This window comes from Pristis pectinata, chromosome 3 (assembly GCF_009764475.1).
Source record: "Pristis pectinata isolate sPriPec2 chromosome 3, sPriPec2.1.pri, whole genome shotgun sequence".
NCBI lineage: Eukaryota > Metazoa > Chordata > Chondrichthyes > Rhinopristiformes > Pristidae > Pristis > Pristis pectinata.
This window is the reverse complement of record NC_067407.1, coordinates 29,266,344-29,284,807: the sequence shown is the minus strand read 5'-3', so window position 1 is coordinate 29,284,807 and position 18,464 is coordinate 29,266,344. Positions and strand designations below refer to the sequence as shown.

At 40.0% G+C, this 18,464-nt stretch overlaps 1 protein-coding gene across 1 annotated transcript in view; it reads left to right on the top strand.

Moving 5' to 3' along the window:
• Nucleotides 1–18,464, top strand: part of pik3r3b (phosphoinositide-3-kinase, regulatory subunit 3b (gamma)) — a 448,961-nt gene that overhangs the window by 252,466 nt on the left and 178,031 nt on the right. The window contains exons 5-6 of the mRNA XM_052011087.1: nt 10,614–10,815; nt 12,603–12,688. Of these exons, the coding sequence (XP_051867047.1) occupies nt 10,614–10,815; nt 12,603–12,688 (288 nt within the window). The remainder of the gene's footprint in view (nt 1–10,613; nt 10,816–12,602; nt 12,689–18,464) is intronic.

Here is an 18,464-nt window from a genome sequence, read left to right as displayed (position 1 = left end):
TAGGCTCATTTGCAAAGGTTAATTGTATGTGTGCTAATTCCTCACTAACGTGGCATCAGATGGAGAGGTGGGTGCTTTTGTCCCCAAATAATGAGGGCTGACAGCTCCAATGTTATGCAGAGTCTTTGGAACTTTCTTCCTCAAAGGCTAGTAGAAGCAGAGCTTTGAATATTCTTAAAGTGGAGATAGTTAGGTACTTGATATGCAGGAGGTACAAGGTTACAAAGATAGATGGGAATGTGGAGTTGAGGTTAAAATCAGATCAGCCATGATGTTACTGAATGGCAGAGTTGGCTAAGAAGCTTGGTGCCCTATACCTGCTACTAATTTGTATGTTTGTATATGCTTTGATTCAGTTTTATCGCCTCTTGATTTACATAATAGAGTCATACAGCACGGAAACGGGTCCATCGCGCCAACTCATCTGTGCCGTCTGTTGCCCTGCAAGCTAGTCCCATCTGCCCGCGTTTGGCCCATAACCCTCTAAACCCCTCCTATCCATGTACTTATCCAGATGGCTTTTAGTAACCAAAGAAATTTTGAGGAATGTTTGTAGAAGTAAATTCTGCAATGTTTGCTTCCCCAGCAGGGAATTGAGCTTAGAGGAGTTGTGTATTGGAAATAAAGCAATAATTTACACTAAAGTCCATCCCAGGTTCAGCAATCTTATCCAAATCAGAAAGTTGTGGATTGAAGTTTTGCTCCTGGATTTATGCACAAAATCCAGCTAACCAAGAAGAAATACCGCAATGTTTCAGTTGTGATGTTAAACTAAGGCCTATCAACCTGGTCAAACTGATATAAAAAGTCTCATTCTACTTTCTCAAAGAGAAGCTTGGGGTTCTACCAATATTCAAGAATCTATGTGTCAAAGCTGTCAAATTAGCTTGGTGAATTGGCTGCTCCACTTGACTACGAAACAACCCAATACAAAGATGCTTGTAATATTTACATTAAAAGGCATTCAAGAATGATTCATCCTTAATTTACATAAAAACATTAGACAGCTCACCTATATTAAAATAATGGTAGGTTAAGAACATATTGTTACCTACATTTTAGTTGATAGCTAACTTTGGGTGTTAGGATTTTTACAATGACATCACAACTGCTGATGAGTCTTTTCAGAATGCCTTTGTCTTGATGTGAAGCCCTGAATGGAATGTAATCCCCACAGCTAACTATCTGAAATTAATTTTGATATTTGAAGACAATATCCTGCCTTTGTTCATCATTTCGTATGTAAACTGCTGCTCATCAGGTCAAAATCAGTTTGCTTAATTCCTGACATTTACATAATCACTTGGAAACAAGCTATTTTTAAGGTATTGAATGCAAAACCCACAAGTTGATAGGGATAATTTGCACTGCACTCTAGACTGTTGCTCCCTTTATTTACAGTCTGTTGCTATTACCTGATGCAGGGTCTCAACCTGAAATGTCAATTATTCCTTTGCCTCCACAGCTGCTTGACCCGCTGAGTTCCCCAGCAGTTTGTTTTTTGCCCCATTATTCTGCACCTCTGTAACATTAACCACTAATGCATAAACACAGTCAGAGCTTTAAAACTTTGTCTGTTGTCTGACTGGAAACAATCAACTGAGTAAGTATGGCTGAGTGACTGTATGGCCATTCCATCATCAGATGTTCTTCCTCCAATATTCTTGCCCAGCAGGCTGATTTGCTTTGCCATAGAGGTGTGCAGACTGCTTGAATCAATTATCTGGGAGATTGCCTTCAGGTAATTGAAATCTGTATCAAGGGGAAGCTGAAGCTAAGAATGAGCATGCCTGGCTTTTCAATTGAGAAAAAAACAGGCAAATCTAAGAATCTGAAGCAGATTAAATGGAACTCTTTCATTGCAACAGCTGTGAGGCATTTTCCCTTTCAGGAGTGAGTGAGGGATGGATGTTGGGGTGCACCTGGGATGTGTAGAGAGATACCACCATATGCTGTCTCTGCAAAATCTTCCAAATCCATTGGCAAAGTAAGTGAACCAATGTTGTCTTTAACCGTGCGAACCTCCCCAGTATTAAGATCCTATTTACAATCAATCTCTTGAGTGAGCAGGCCATGCCATTCACATGCCTGACAACATATTCATGAAAAAGACTTTGCCGAGCTCCATAATGACAACATTTGGGGTTAAATTGAGTAGATGCCCGAACATAGAGCAAGAGATTACCCGATACAAACAATTGAAGGATATTCTCAAAAGCTCTTTGTAAACAATGTAATGTTCCCACAGATTAGTGGGAATCCCTGGCTTAGAGGGGTGAAGGACTGTTTGGATGTCCTTAAGAATCTCGTGTCCATTCAGCAGGAAAACAGAGAAGCCCACCGTAAATGGCAGAAGGAGTGCACCTCCCAAATTACCCATGCACTTGCCTTTCCCATCGAACACATCCAACCCCACCTGTGGCAGAGTCTCTTAAGTCTCACAATGATCTTATCAGCAACCTTAGAACCCACAGAGCTGGATTGGAATCTCAAGTCATCCTTGATCCTGAAGGACTACCTAATGAGAACAAGAAGATAGCTTTGATCCCTTTTCAATGCCGGATTTGGATATACAAAAGGACATAGTCGAGTAAAACCGATGTTACATTTATCTTTCAGTGCCATTTTAAAAAAACAGTTCTGTAATAGCAGGTCAGGTCCTGGTACTTAAAATTGTCTACATTCTAATGTAGTGTAGATTCCACGGCAGCCAGAACAACACAAAACAGCTGCTCATACACAAGCTTGCACATGTGCATTTATTTTTAACAATGCATCTGGTCACTGTTTGTTCCCAAATGGCATTGTGGAACAGAGTTCAGAAAGCAACTGGCAGCAATTAGAAAACATTGCTCCCTCTGACAGTAAGTCTGGTTTCCAATTATGTCAACACTGAGGATGGCATTACAGCTGGAGATGCCTGCACTGGTGTAAATGAACTTCAGAGATAGCAGGATTTGCATCATTACAAAAGCAGTTTTTTAAGACACAGAAGTAGGTTAAGAGTCACATCATTTATATGTCATGCAGTTGCATGCAACTGGCCAAGCCTTTAATTAAGTAAATAAATTACAGCCAAACTAACTCTGCTCTTCTAAGAGTGAATGGATATTGCAATGTGTAACATCCACATCTTGTACCAATAAATATACCTTTACATAAGATGCAAAGAAAATGTCATTACATAAATATAGAGGGGCATAAATACAAGAAGAAATACAAAATGTTGAAGAGGGACCCTTTTTACACCAAGATTGTGGTATTGCATCAAACATTCAAGATTAAGTTAGATGAATGCATGAAGGAAATAGGATTGAAGTGGATGGGAACAGGGTGCGTAAACAAATTATCTGCTCAGCTAGAGTATTTCATAGAATCATAAGGTTATTACAGAATAAAAAGCCATTTTCCCATCATCCTTGTTGTATTCCTGGGGAACAACCCATGTAGTCCTACTCCTCTTAATGCAGTAAGGTCCTTGAATCTATAAAAGGTTGTCTCTTCTTTCAAGAACACCATCACAGCTCACCCTGTGGTATAAAGGTGGAGATATGTCAGGATTTTAACTGTTGGGTACAAATCCTCCTCAGAATATTATAATTTAGGGTACTTCCAATCAGAATTGATACTGGTACCACCAGTTTGCTTTAGTTATCTTGGAGCTGGCCATGGACCTCTCAGCCTGTCCGGGCAGGGCAATAGTTTGGTTTGCACATGACTGTCCAGTGAAGACTTCCCCAGTGTTAAACCTCACCAACCTGGGAAGTGCCTGAACCAAATTCATTGCAGAAGCATGAAAATTATTGACATGCAACTACTATGGAGACATTGTTGAAACAGGTGTGGATTTGCAAATCCTGTGCATGTATCTTTATTCTTTTTACCCTTTCCACCTCCCATTGTGAACAATTTTAGCACAAATAAGAATTAACTCGCCAGCTATGTCATGTTCAATGGTTCATTTATATCATGTATACACGAACAGCTGAATTAGACACTGTATCCTGATTTCCATTCCAGAAAATGGATAGTGGTGAGGCTCTTCATTTGGCACATCTCTGCTTTCATTGTATTTTACAATATTTTTTTCTCCACATTCGTAAGATTCCCAGGCTACCTCACAGGTCATTCACAGATATTCCAGCCTGAAGAAAAATTAATGAGCGTGCAGAAAAGATGTATGTTTGTCCATTAGATTATCAATTAGAATTCTTTAACACTTAGAGACTGCAATCACAAGAATAATTTACAGAGATTGCTCACTTCCACACTTATTTCTGCCTCTGCTTCACTCCATCCGCTGTTGACATCCTCTTCCCAGCCCTTTACCATTTCCAGTTTTTTCCAGTGCTCTCCCAGTGAACCAACTATTTTCATTAAGATAAGCTCCTCCAGATTTTTTCCATATGCAATCCTGCAATGTCCTGCTAACTAATCATCCATGCAATGAGCGATTAGGGAAGCAGAAGTTAAATCAATAAATTGCATCCTCATGGACTAATTCCTTCATGCTTCATCTCTTCCTGTCAATGCAATCCCTCCACCCAATAACCCTGTAGTTCTCTGACTTTGGCTTCATAAAGATACCACCCCCTACCCCCTTCTTCTGGGACAGTTCTAAAGTGTCAGCAGGATCAAGGGTCCTGAGTATACATGTGCATAAATCCTTGAAGGTGTCAAAGCATGTTCAAAGAGCAGCTAGTAATGTGTATGGGAACTTGGACTTGTTAAATAAAGTCTTGAGTACAAGGATGTTATGTTGCAACTTTACAAAACACTGGTTTGTCCACACTTGGAGTATTGTGTGCAGTTCAGGTCGCCATACTATAGGAATGATGTGATTGTGCTGCACAGAGGAGATTGATCAGGTTGTTGTCTGGATTGGAGGACTTTAGTTACGGGGAGTGATTGGATAGGCTGGGCTTGTTTTCCCTGGAGCAAAGGACCCGATAGAAGTGTATAAGGTTATGAGAGGCATAGATAAGATGGAGAGTCAGAATCTTTTTCTCATGGTAGTGGTATCAAAATCAAAAGGGCATCGGTTTAATTTTTTTTACGCAGAGAATGGTTGGAATCTGGAATCCGCTGCCAGAGGAAGTGGCGGAATTAGATACAATTACTATGCTTAAGAGGCATTTAGGCAGATACTTAAACAGGCCAGGCATGGAAGGATACAGTCATAATGTAGCCAAATGGGTTAGCATGTATGTGGCGGGCCAAAGGGTCCATTTCTGTGCTGTAGGACTCGATGACTCCAAAAGCCAGGAAATTACATTGTACCTGTACAAAGGAGACACAAGAGAGACTGCAGATGCTGGAAATCTGGAGCAACACACAAAATGCCAGAGGAACTCAGCAGCATCTGCCTGAACTGCAGAGTTCCTCCAGTATTTTGTGTGTTGTACTTGTATAAAGTATTTTATCAAGCTCTGGTCCCCACATTTTAGGATGGATGTGAAGCTGGGAGGATGCAAGTACCAGGGATGAGGGAATTCATCTATAAAGTTAGCCTGGAGAAGCTGGGGTTGATCTCCTGGAAAGAAGGTTAAGATGGCATTAAACAAAGGAATACAAGATCATGACCACTTTCTATAGGATTGATAAAGGGAAGCAGCTCCATTAGCAGATGGTTCTAGAATTGGGTGCAGAGATTTGAAATATTGTGCAAAAGATACAGAGTAGGGGAGGCAAGGAAAACCTTTTTTTTTGTTCAGAGTGCAGGGAGGGTGGTAGAAGCAGATCAATCAGTATCTCCAAAATAAAATTGAAAAGTCAATATGCAGGTCAATGGAGAAAGAGCAGAGGAGTAGACTAGCAGGACTGCTCTGCTTGTGGGCAGTACAGATGATAGACTGAATGTCTTGCCTCTGTGCTAGGCTAGGAATAGGCCTAGGATTCCATGATTCATCTCAACACTGGTAGCTGTGCCTTCAGTATCTGTGTCCAACTGTCTGGAATTTCCTTCCAAGAAAGAAAGACTTGCATATAAATAACATCCTTCACATTCCTTTTGCTTGACAGCCAGTGAAGTACTTGTGAAATAACTGTTGTATGGCAGGAAGTGTGGCAGCCAATTTGTGCACAGCAAAGCTCCTATAAAAATGAGATACCAACCAGTTATACAATCATGGAAATTTCCACATTGAGGCTGACCACAATTCTTGCCAGCCAAAAATCAGACTTCTCCTATTTCTTGTTTTATTTAATGCCGTCCAATAAAGTAAGTAACTGGAGAGAAGCCAGTGTTTCACATTTTGATTTGATATTGACTGAGGGAAAATGTCATAGAGTTATACAGTACAGAAGCAGGCCCTTTTGCCCAACTCATCCAGACCAACCAAGGTGCCTTCCTGAACCAATCCCATTTGTCTGCATTTGGCCTTTTAAGTGTTGTAATTATACCACCTCTTCCACCTCCTCTGACAGCTTGTTCCATATACCCACCACCCTCTGTGTGGAAAAACTTGCCCCTCATATCCCCGTTAAAGCTTTCCCCTATCACCTTCAAACCTTGCCCTCTAGTTTTAGACTCCCCTACCATGAGATACAGACTGTGGCCATCCACCTTTTGTATGCCCCTCATGATTTTGTAAACCTCTATAAGGCCATGCCTCAGCCTCATTCACTCCAGGGAGAAGAGTCCCATTCTATCCAATATCTCCTTATGACTCGAGCCCTCCGGTCCCAGCAACAGCCCTGGGGATCATGATAGTCCAAAAGCCTTTCTGAAGCCCCACCTAAAGCCATTTTTTTCTCTATTTCCTCTCATCCTTTATCGACCTAATTTTGATCACCATCCATCTGTATCCTTCTTTGGCTCAGAGTCTGATTTTTGTCTAATTCCACATTGTCTGAATGCAGTTTGTTCATAATTATTGTTTCCATGAGTTACCTTTGAGAGGAACAGAGAGCATATGTTAGCAAAAAAAAATCTGTAAATATTTAAGAACATAAAGCAAGAATGGGCCACCGGGCCCTTCACATTTGGTCTATCATTCATCAAGATCATGACAGCATTTTCCAACACTGTCCCCATATTCACTGATACTCTTTATATCCAGATATTTATCAATCTCTGTTTTGAATGAACATAACAACTGAGCCTCTCCAACCCTCCAAGGTAGAGAATTCCAAAGGTTCATCGTCGTCTGAGTGAAGAAATTTCTCATCATCTCAATCTTAGATGGCCTAACCCTTATTCTCGGTCCAAGACTCCTTAGCCATCATCCTCTCTGCATCTAGCCTTTAAGAATGTTCTGAGTTTCAATGAGATCTCCTCTCATCCTCTAAACTTTAGAGAATACAGACTCAATGTACTCAATCTCTCCTCATAGAACAAACTCACTATACCTGAAGCCAGTCAGGTGGATCTTCACTATACTTCCACTATGGTATGTGCATCCTTTCTTAGATGAGGAGATCGAAACTGTACACAATACTCCAGGTGCAGTCTCAACAGGTCCTATTCGATTGCAATAAGACTTCTTTACTCTTGTAATCAAACCCTCACATAGTAAAGGCTAACATATCATTTACCCTCCTAATTGCTTGCTGCACCTGCACGTTTCTCTTTGGTGACTTGTGTACACGCACATCCAGGTTCCTTTGAGCGTCAGCACTCCCCAGTCTCTCATTATATAACAAATAATCAGCTTTCCTGTTATTTTCACCAAAGTGGGTGACCTCACATTTTTCCACATTATATTCCATTTGCCACGTTCACACCCATTCACTCAGTCCACATCCTCTTTATATCCTCCTCGCAATCTCACCTAGTTTAGTTTGTCTGTAGCTTGTTTCTGTGAAACAAGAAGTAGATCAGCTAAGTTAATATTTTAAAGCAATTACTGTTCATCTTACATAATCTATGTTGTACCTCTTCTGATATTTGGAAGAATGAAGCAAGCATTAAAGGCTAACTAGTCTGTATATTTCAATTGACCAAACTTCTCAGTATTTTCCTTTAATTAATCTGTATAACTTAAGTCTAGGTTTTGTAATTAAATATTTGCAGGTGGCATTAACTCAGGAATCAATAGCATTTAATTTGGAGTGAAACTGGGCCAACTTCACTTCATTGCAATGGTACCTCTCTTAGAACCTCTCTCCAGAGTACCCCTCGAAGAATCAACATCTATTTTCAGGGTTTAATATATGTTGATAACTTAAAAGAACCATCTTTACCACTCTGATATACAGAGAAAGATAGTTAAATTTGTAAGGTACAGTAAGTATATTGCTTTTACTGGAAGTCTGTATGTCTGCTCTGTCTTTAATTAATATGTTTGTTTTTTATAACCCAAGCTGCAGACTGATAGAATATATTTTCAACCTGCTTACTAAATCCTAGGAGAATGATGTGTTGACATGTAATATATTTCAGTGGCAAGAGTTTGCATTCAATTTCTAAGAATCACTATCATTCACCAGGATATTAGGCAGGTTAAGGTCCATGTAACATCAGGGAGAAGTGAATGGAATATCTGATTTCAAATGCAAAACAAAGCAGGATTTCAGATCTGATGGGCTGAGAATTAAATGCTGGCAAATGTCAAATGTATGATATATTCTGAAATATGCAAGAATTCAAAGTCTGTTGTCGAACCCAAAAGCTTTCAATTTACGCCTGAACCTTTGTTTTATACTAAAAACCAATTTACATTCAATGAGATAAATGACTGAATTCTGATCTCTGCAGAGTGAGGAGGTGTCTGATGGAGTAACAATGGGAACTGTCTGACCAGGCTTTATATCTCTGCATTACCAAGGAAAATTCCAACAGTGGACTATCCATTGACCCTCCCCCCCCCCCCTCTCATTCTCCAACTGCTGGAATTACTCTGTGAACATCAGTTTTGGTCACTATGTGACTTGCCTGTGATTTTTCTACTCCTCACAAATATGGTTAGACTGTCACCCGATTCTCACTGATATGGCACACAATTGCTGGCACACGTGGATCATCATACACTTAGCTATGTAGACTATATATATGATCAGCCTAAAAGTCACGTCTGTAATTTTGAATTACTTAGAATCTAAAGGGTAGTTCTGCAGACTGGGGGAGCACAGATGGGAGTTGTCTGGCTTAGCATCACTGGTCAGACTAGTAAGAGGACCTCACATCTCCTATGTTTTTTCTCTCTTCCTCCCCCCCCCTTCCTTTGTCTTTCCTCATTCCTGTGGCCCCCTCACTCCTGCCCTCATGACCTGCCCATCTATTCCCCACCACCTTCCCTTTATTCCATGGTCCACTGCCCTCTCCTACTGGATTTCTCCTCCTTCAGCCCTTTACCTCTTCTACCTATCACCTCTCAGCTTCTTACATCTCCCCCCTCCCCCTCTCACCTGGACTCACCTATCACCTGCCTGCATATACTCCTCCCCCTCCCCCGACCTTCTTAATCTGGCCTCTGCCCTCTTCCTTTCCAGTCGTGATGAAGGGTCTCGATCCAAAACGTTGACTGCTTATTTCTCTCCATAGATGCTGCCTGACCTGCTGAATTCCTCCAGCACTTTGTGTGTGTTGTTGCAGATACCAGCATCTGCAGAATCTCTTGTGTCTCCTATGTTCTAGAGTGTATTGTTTATACTCAATATTTTAAAAAAATCATATGTGGGGATTATTAAGTAGCACTCTTGCTGCATTCATTCAAAACTAACTTCATAAATGTGATGACACATCATCTGCTGTCTTTGCAGGAGGGAAGTAGCATTTTCACAAACATTAATAAACTAGGAAGTCAATCACTCACTCCATGAGAAAAAGGAGTTAAGGTAAAAAATCAGGGCAAAAATGCAATTTCAAACCAACGGATCCAAAGTTTGCAGTTTTGGGAAATAATTAAAAATTACAAACATTCAAAAGTCTTGAAGTTTCATTCTTGCACACCAGTATCATAGTCACTGGAGTGTAGAGAATTAGAATAAAAATTACATAATTGTACTTAATCTCTGAAGATAACTAATTGAAAAGGAGTTAGTTGGTATTAATGGGCTGTGAAGCTTCTCATTCAGATCTTGCACATCTTATGACAGATAGCTCGAGTATAGATTTGGGGAATGACCTCATTTCACATGGTCACAGTGGTGGGCAATAGTTCTGCTCTAAGTTTATTGCTAGCACCAATAGGTAGTTTAAGAATTATGAATCACACATCCTCTGATTTTAAATATTTTCCTACCTTAGGGTTTATATTAAGTTTCTTTTTCAGGCACTGCTCATATTCAGAATTCACTCAAAGACAAAAGACAAAGTTAAGGTTGAGTTTATTGTCATATGTACAAGCACAAGTATGCACAGGTGCAATGAAAAACAAATGCGGCAGCATCATATGCAAATAGCATCAGATAAGCAGCATTCACAAGGAAAACATAAGTTATAAACAATGTTTACAAGAAACAACACAATTAGAACACAAAAATCAACCAAAGCAAAGTCCATTTGTATTGCAAAGTGGTCAAAATGGTCTCTGGGAAAACAACAGGTAACTGCACCTTATCAATTTATGTGGAATTAAAGCACAAATATGGTACACTATACACAATTATGAAACGTCACCTGAGGTAACACATGAAATAGGCCTTAACATCATACAATCTATTTTATTCAGAAACCCAGAACCTCGATGAGTGCGTCCAACAAATCAGAAGAATCGTGGAATCTCCCAGCATGCCTCTGCCACACTGCCTTATTCTGCAGTACCTAGTGAAGCACTTTTGTAAGGTGTGTCAGTATGAAGGCGCAAACCATCTCACGCCAAGGCTTCTGGGCGAAATCTTCAGTGATGTCTTGTTCAGGCATTCACTATCAAGGTAAATGACATAACAAATCACTTGCAAGAAACTGATCATTTTTCTTGTATTTTTAATGTGCCAATCTGTGTATAAAAGCCTTTTATTCATCAATACATTAAGCATTTTAAACAATATGACTTTAGGAAGACATCAGTTTAACCCAAAAGTGATGTGTGCACTCATGATTGATTACATCCTCATGACCCAATGCATGTCATCTGTATGCAGACAACAGAACAAAGTGTTGACTACATAGAGTTTATGGAGATTACACATTCTAATTAGATACGGTTACGAGAATTTTCCACATACAATGTGCCATTTTTCCTAGATATCCTGAAACATATTTATAAGTCCATGGTTGTTTCATGGCACTGAGGTCATGTATTAAATTCTCAGCATAACAATGCCTTTGGAGGCTTGTGAAAATAGTTAGGGAGAAGGTTCAAGGAAGGAGTTTTATGGACATTCTGTGTCAATAATGGAGTTGGAAATAAGTGTGCTGATATATTGGTGGTCGTAATCCATTCATATACCAGACAGAAACATGATCTGATGTTTGTCTTGTGTCACATGAATTCATAATGTGCTATTCTATCCCGTTTTGAAATAGTTTATGAGATTGGTTTCTCATAGTTCTGTATTTTTAGTTGACTATTTTAATTGGAAGAAGAAAAGGTAAATAGCCATGCCTTCACTTTAAGCAGCCTTAAGTTATTTCTTTATTAACTGTTTGGGATTGGTCAGGGTTAACTTTGCTGGATGAGTAGATCAAGTGCTGTACAGTGGGTTAGAATGGTGCCCATTATGGTTCTATGCATTATTCAAACATGTGGTAATGATAATGGGACCAACCTGTACCCTAACAGACCACCCTTCTGTCGAAAGATACCTATATTTTTGGGTGACATCTGTCATTGATAAATGATAGGCTAATGATTTTATCCAGCATTGACCCTTTTACCATTGGGTAGAAAATTTCTCTCCTGACAGGGTATGAGATATTTCATTGAATATTAATACCAAAAAAATCTCTACAGCAATTGTGTAAAATGTTGAATTGTTATTATGTTCCAAGTCATTGGTAATTTTTATTACCTTTAAACATGTTTCTATAATTGGATCTGTATTTAATTAATTGAGAAATCTGGGTGCGGGGCCAATATCCAGGCTGTAGATTATCATAAAGTTTGAATAATATAGTCAAGAATACAAAGTAAGTCAATGCGTGTTAACCCAGCACTGCTGAGGTTAACTTTTCAAAGCCTATTATAGGTAGCAGGAATGGAAGGTGAGGCTGGGTGGAAGAGGGAGATGGTGAGTAATTAATCAAAGTTATATTTGGTATATTTCCAGTTCTAATCTCATTTGTTTAACTGAGAAGTTAAACTTGGTGCAGCAATGTCAAATAAATGTTCTTCATTCCAGCACCAACCACCTCCAAACTTTTCAGTGTAATTCATTGTTGGCCTGGCACATCTCAGAGCACAACAAATGCAATGTACTTGTTGCATAGTCCAGGGTTGGCGCATGATTATAAGCTTTTGTCAGCAAATCTGAAAAGGCAGGGGAAGCTGTGGGAATAATGGGTTTATTTGAACTTCTCTCCATGACTTGCAGCATTACCATGTTTAGCTCTTGATTGCTATTTATTAAACACTTCACTGTTCGGTAAATTGAAGTCAGTGGCAAGAATTTGTAGAATGCCTATGTCAAGCCAAATGTTGTAAATTGTGTTTGAAGCAGATGTTCTGCCAGGCTGAATGTATACAGAAATGTTAAATGCTTGTTATATTTGCTTCCAGTGCTGATGTGAATCCAGAGCACCACATTAAGATCATTGAGGCACTTATCATGACTGGAGGCTTGGCTGAAGTGCAAGTAGCACCAGGTAGGAAGCCAATATTCTCTTTCTGTATTATGAAATCTCCTTTGCAGATTGATTTTTTCATAAACCAACATCATGAGGTATTTCTAAAAGTATCTCAGATAGCAGATAGTTACAATGGTCTCTTGTTGGCCTTTACACAGAATCTATTCAGATACAGAAGCTATTTTCAATATATGAACCTTTTTTGGATTTCACAGAGTTTGTCTGAACCACTAAAGATTTTTCTAAGATGGTGCATGGGAATTTTGACCTGTTTGAGGGATACTGATTTTATGTGGAAATATTTAGCATTTGTTGTGTTTGTGGTTTGGAAAGAGACAATGTTTTGTCTTGGTGGGGTTTCACATAACCGGCGTTTTAATGTACTGTATTTTGTCACTGCATCATTGCATCAAGCTGAATTACATTTTATTTGTCCTTTTAACTTTCCCAAACTACATCACACTTGTATGATTGAACTGGATCCAGGCACAAAGTAAGAGGAATAAATTACCATTTTGGTTAGTTTGTAAAACACAGTTTGATGTGGCACCAACTCATATGATGAGCTTACGTTCAACTGATCTGTACTGAGCTAGGTTGAGGCTGATGAATGCCCAAGAAACTGTACCCCAAGGGATGCTGGTGCCTGTGAGAAAATACAGGAAATAATCATTCCCTTCACTTAGCAAGACATTTGAATCTTCCAATTTGGATTTGAGTCAATGCCCATTGTCTTTTGTGGTGATTATATATCTCTGAAATAAACGTGGTGTCTGTCTTATGTTGGACACATTGTTGTATAAGGAGTGAGATTGTGCTTCTGAAAGGAATAAAGCATAACCTGCTTGATGAAAAGGAATATTTTCTCCATTGTGCATTTTCATTTCTGAGATTACAATATGTCTGCTTAAGAATATTGGGAGCTGTGTATTCCATTATTCTATTGTCTCCATTCCCAGCGACAAAATTGGATGACACTCATTGGCTTTTATATGATAATACTTAATTGAAAAATCATTTGAGTTGCTATTACCTACTGGCTGCTGGCTTTGTTCTGCAGATGGCCAATTAAGACTAAAGCAATTTGTAGTTAGTTGATAAATGAATTTTGCTCAGGCACTTATTACTGTAGCTAGAAACTGCAGACACCCTTGTATTATTAAGTTTACATTTGATTGGTAGCTTTATTTGTTTTGATAAATACATCTTTCCCTTTCTTTTGTTGTTGATCAAAATACAAAGGGTACTTTGAATATTGTGCTTCCAGTTCATTCGTCATTTGGAGGCCATCATGAGAAAGGTGGGAGGTTGCGTGAGAGAAAAAAAGATATTGTATATGGTTATCTTTAGGGGCTGATAACTTGGAGTTTGTGTTATTTAAGAGTCTTGCGAAAGAATCCCGTTTGTTTATTACGTGATGTGGGAGGAAGAGTTATGTGCTGTAAACTATGTTAGTCTGCTGTATTTGCCTCATATTTTATGGAGCTGAGCACTCAGATTATTTTTGTATTTAATGAACCTGTTTGTTGATATATAGCATAAGCCTCAGTCTAATGGAACACTCTTTGTGCTCCTTTCTAGAGTTCACCAGGTCAAAAAGCAGTTCTATGACACAACAAAAAAATTAAATGCACCTAAAGGATTTATGTTTACCTCTTTGTACAATATATTATTATATATACTGTTTTAGAGTACCATGCTATGCAACAGGGCTATGTTTACAAGAATGACCTTAGAAGCTGAGTACAAGAAAAATGATCTAAAATAAGCCCATGAACAAGAGGGGAAGATACATATATCAAGAGCCTTGCTCCCACTGCATTTATAGAGCAAATAGGACTTTCAACCAATACTTCTGCTACTGGTCTATTCTGGAGGCATCCAATAGGATAGTACATGGGTCTCCTAATGCATTGTTGCATATTGTATCCTCCTGAGGTAGGCGATTATATGACTTCTGCCCTTTCTCACAAATAGGAAGCATGAAATAGTCAAGCAGGAGAAGAATAAGGAGAAAGAGGAAGAAAATGAAATCAGGAGGCCTTTTCTGAGTGCGCTGTCAGGCAGAGTCTAATATCTGGTACAGGCTAATAAGTGCAACAAACATCCCCACCAGAAAAGTGCCACCTCCAACAACAGAGAAACTGACTCTGGACATTCAATGTCATCTCCTTTACTGGATCCCCATCTTCAACATATTGTGATTTATCATAGATGGAATGTGTAGCCAAGGTCAGGCAGTGCTCTCTTTCAACTGCAGGAAAGAACTGTCTTCATGTACATGCTACAGGTGTGGAACACACCTGGCTCCTGCACTGCAGTGGTCACCGAAAATATCTTCCATTTTATCTGGAGAGATATGATGCACAAATCTCCAGAGAAAAGGGGGAAACAATGTACCCAATGTGGCACTCATCCTGGTCTGTGCCTTTATGTCAGTCTGGATCAAGCTGTGCATAGACTCTGGGTTCACAAATACCAAATCATTCTGAGATTCTATCTCCCCCTGGGGCTGTGAAGGATGGGCCCAATCTTGTTGCCATGGCACATTCCATTACATTGAACTGTGCCATAACTACCTCTCCTTCATAGAAAAGTTTGTGGAGAGGAGAACCTGTGGCCAATCAGGCAGTGGTCTGCATGGATTGTTGTCATATTCCTATGGAAAGTGAGATAGTAGGTCCTGTTGGATGGTCCTCTGAGCATTCTTTCAAAATTATTTGTCAGAATGCCTCATTTGCTGAACTCCAAATCAAGCACCAAGACCTTGCTTAGTTGGTGGTAAGAAGCCCCACCACCACGCCATCCCAACCCCCCAGGAGGAGACATTCATCCATCTCTTTCTGGAATATGCATCTGCTTAGAAAGCCTGAAATAAGATCCTGAAGCTTTCATTGCATTTCATCTGCTCAGTTGTGTAGCACAGGACTCTCTGCATTATGAGAAAGTCCCAGAAACTGAGGCAAACATCACTTTATGCTGAAAGATGATTAACTTTGTGAAAGACTTACTTTGGTCTTCCCAAAACTTGCTCGTCTTTCCAATGCAAGTTGCTGTCCATAACAAAATACATATTTCAGTGTCAGTGTGCTGAGGAACACACAAAAGGTTGGGGAAAGGACACAGATGAATTCTGTCCTACACACTGAGGTGCTGGAATCCTTGTTAAACACCCCCCCCCCAACTTAATTGCTCATGGAAGGTGTGAGAAAGAATACCATTTTGATATAACGTGAACCTCGTCAGGAAATGGAATGATAAGCCTTGTACTGTGATTGATGACAGAGGAGTGCACTGTATTATGTACTTGCAAATTTTATGAACAAAGGACATTTTTGAAAAAGAAAGTACCATGGATCGCCATTGGAGATTAATTGGACCACAAAAGTAGGTCAGAGACTGGGTGAATGGGGTGAGGGACAACTCCCACCTTCCAAGGCCTTTCCATCATTTACAAGCCACCCTCTGCCAAGTAGTGGCAGCATCATGATTGTTATCATCCCGAGAGAGGAGAGCCAGCTCAAATCCTACAATTCTATTGCACTCCCCAGGCCAACACTGCAATAATCAGTGTAATTTGTTGGAGGCAGATTGTTGGATTGATATGATGCCCTTGAGGCTTCAGAAATCCAGAGCTATGGATGGGAGCAGTTTAATTTTCCACAGCAGATATTGAGCTTCCACTGTCACACTTAGATGCTGATTGGCTTCTTCTGCAGTGGAAGCGTGAGACGGAAATAGTGATTGGGTCCACAAGTCTAAAAATGAGCTTAACTCTCATTGCTTAAAAATGAGCTTAACTCTCAATGAGCTGCAACTCTCAAACTTGCTACACTCTCTTGACAGAGATGTTGTTATCAATTCTTCGGGGCTTGACAGGTTTGACGCAGGGGGTGGATGTTTCCAGAACCAGGAGGCATACAATCAAAATAAGGGGTTAGTCTTTCAGGACAGAGATGAAAGGGAATTTCTTTACCCAGAGATTAGTGAATCTTTGGAATCCTCTCCACAGGAGTGCTATGGAGACTCGGTCAATATCTCAAGGCAGAGATGGTTAATCTTTTAGCTACCAAGGAAATCAAGGGATATGGGGTTAGTCCAGGAACATGTCACCGGGGTAAAAGATCAGCCATCATTTTACTGGGTGGTGGAACAGACATGAGGGACCATGTAGCCTACATCTGTTCCTAATTCATATATTCTCAGTAGCATATGGCCTGTGTTTAGCTTTTACAATATTACTGCAACTATTATTGGTAGTATTTGATGATATGTGCACAAGGGCATGTACTCAATGACTTTCATATGATGAAGGGTCTTTGATGTGAAACATTATCTCTATTTTTCTTCCCTCAGATGCAGCTTGATCTACTGAGTATTTCCAGCATTTGCTGTTTTTATTTTAGATTTCCAGTATCTGCAGGTTTTGTTTGATTTTCAGTTATTGGATAGAGTCAAGACAGAGATTGATGGATTTTTAGTTATTAAGGGAACCAAGGGATATAGGGTTACTGCAGGAAAGTGTCATTAATGTTAAAGATTAGCATTTGGTCCTATTGAATAGCAAAGCAGGCATGAGGGGAAGAATGGCCTACTGTCACTCGTACCTTTTGTACTTTCATGGCTCCAGGCTCCACGCAAAGCCATGTTCAAGGTTGGAGCTGAGCTTCCCGGTGCTCCTCAACATTTCATGCTTGCTTTCCTGCATGCCTCGAAAGTATTTCATTGTGAGTGCATTTTAGCCTCCATCTGTATGCTCCCCACATCAAATTCCTCCCCTGAGTCCTCTGCAGCAGAATTTGTATAGAACTTCACTCTCCAGAAAGGCAGCACTTGAGCCTCCCCTTTCTGAAGGCCACTCATGCCTTGTAACTCACTAAGTGCTTATCTTGCCACTTGGCTTACACCTAATGGCATACAAAGAGCCAGGAACTAAACTGATGGCTCTGTGTATTAGATTAAGTGATGAGTGTTACCTCGATGGTGATCTCATCGTTGTTGCCTAGCCTACATGGAGTTCCTGGCCATATGAAAGAAGTAAGATAGGAAATGGGAAAGTTAGAGATGCATGATTGTAACATATTCAGCTTACAACATATTCAGCATGGAGGAGGAGGATTGGGTGTGAACATACCACCATTTTCAATGGTCACGGTACCACCACCCGCTCTACTGTGCCTGTTCAGTAATGGCAAGAACTCTTTTCAACACAGTGCGAAGGCCAGGCGTTAATGTTCATTGGAGTCACACTTGTTAATCACCTAAAGTTTTGCTCCTGGCATGGTAGGTGGTCAAAAGGCTTAGTGGAGTCAGTTGATGGGTCACCTGGCCACAGAATGGACCTTCTCCTGTATTTTTATTTGACTGGTCCATGCACTCTCCCAGGATGTTGTTACTCCAACTGCTGTGCAAACTATGGGTCATAGACTGCTCTGTTATCTGAGGAGTTGCAAAAGGAAGTGAACGCTGCAGTCATCAGCAAACATTCAAATTTTTGATCACGTGGCAAAGTTGATGTTTATTGATGACGGGAATGGTTCAACCAAAACTTAATGTTGAACAGGCAGTATTGCACATGTGGTGTTGAGTTGTGATGGAGCAATAGAGATGGGTGGCTGGAACATACAGGTTGGAAGCTAAACTATGCATGTTGATGAATCACAGGACACTTTGAAACAGCATGTAAATTAGAATATGATGGGTGACATGGATAAATCCCATGTGATATTAGAGTTGACTGCAGAAGGTGGGAAGGGAAGCTTGATATGTGCTGGTTGCCTTGAGTCAGATAGGA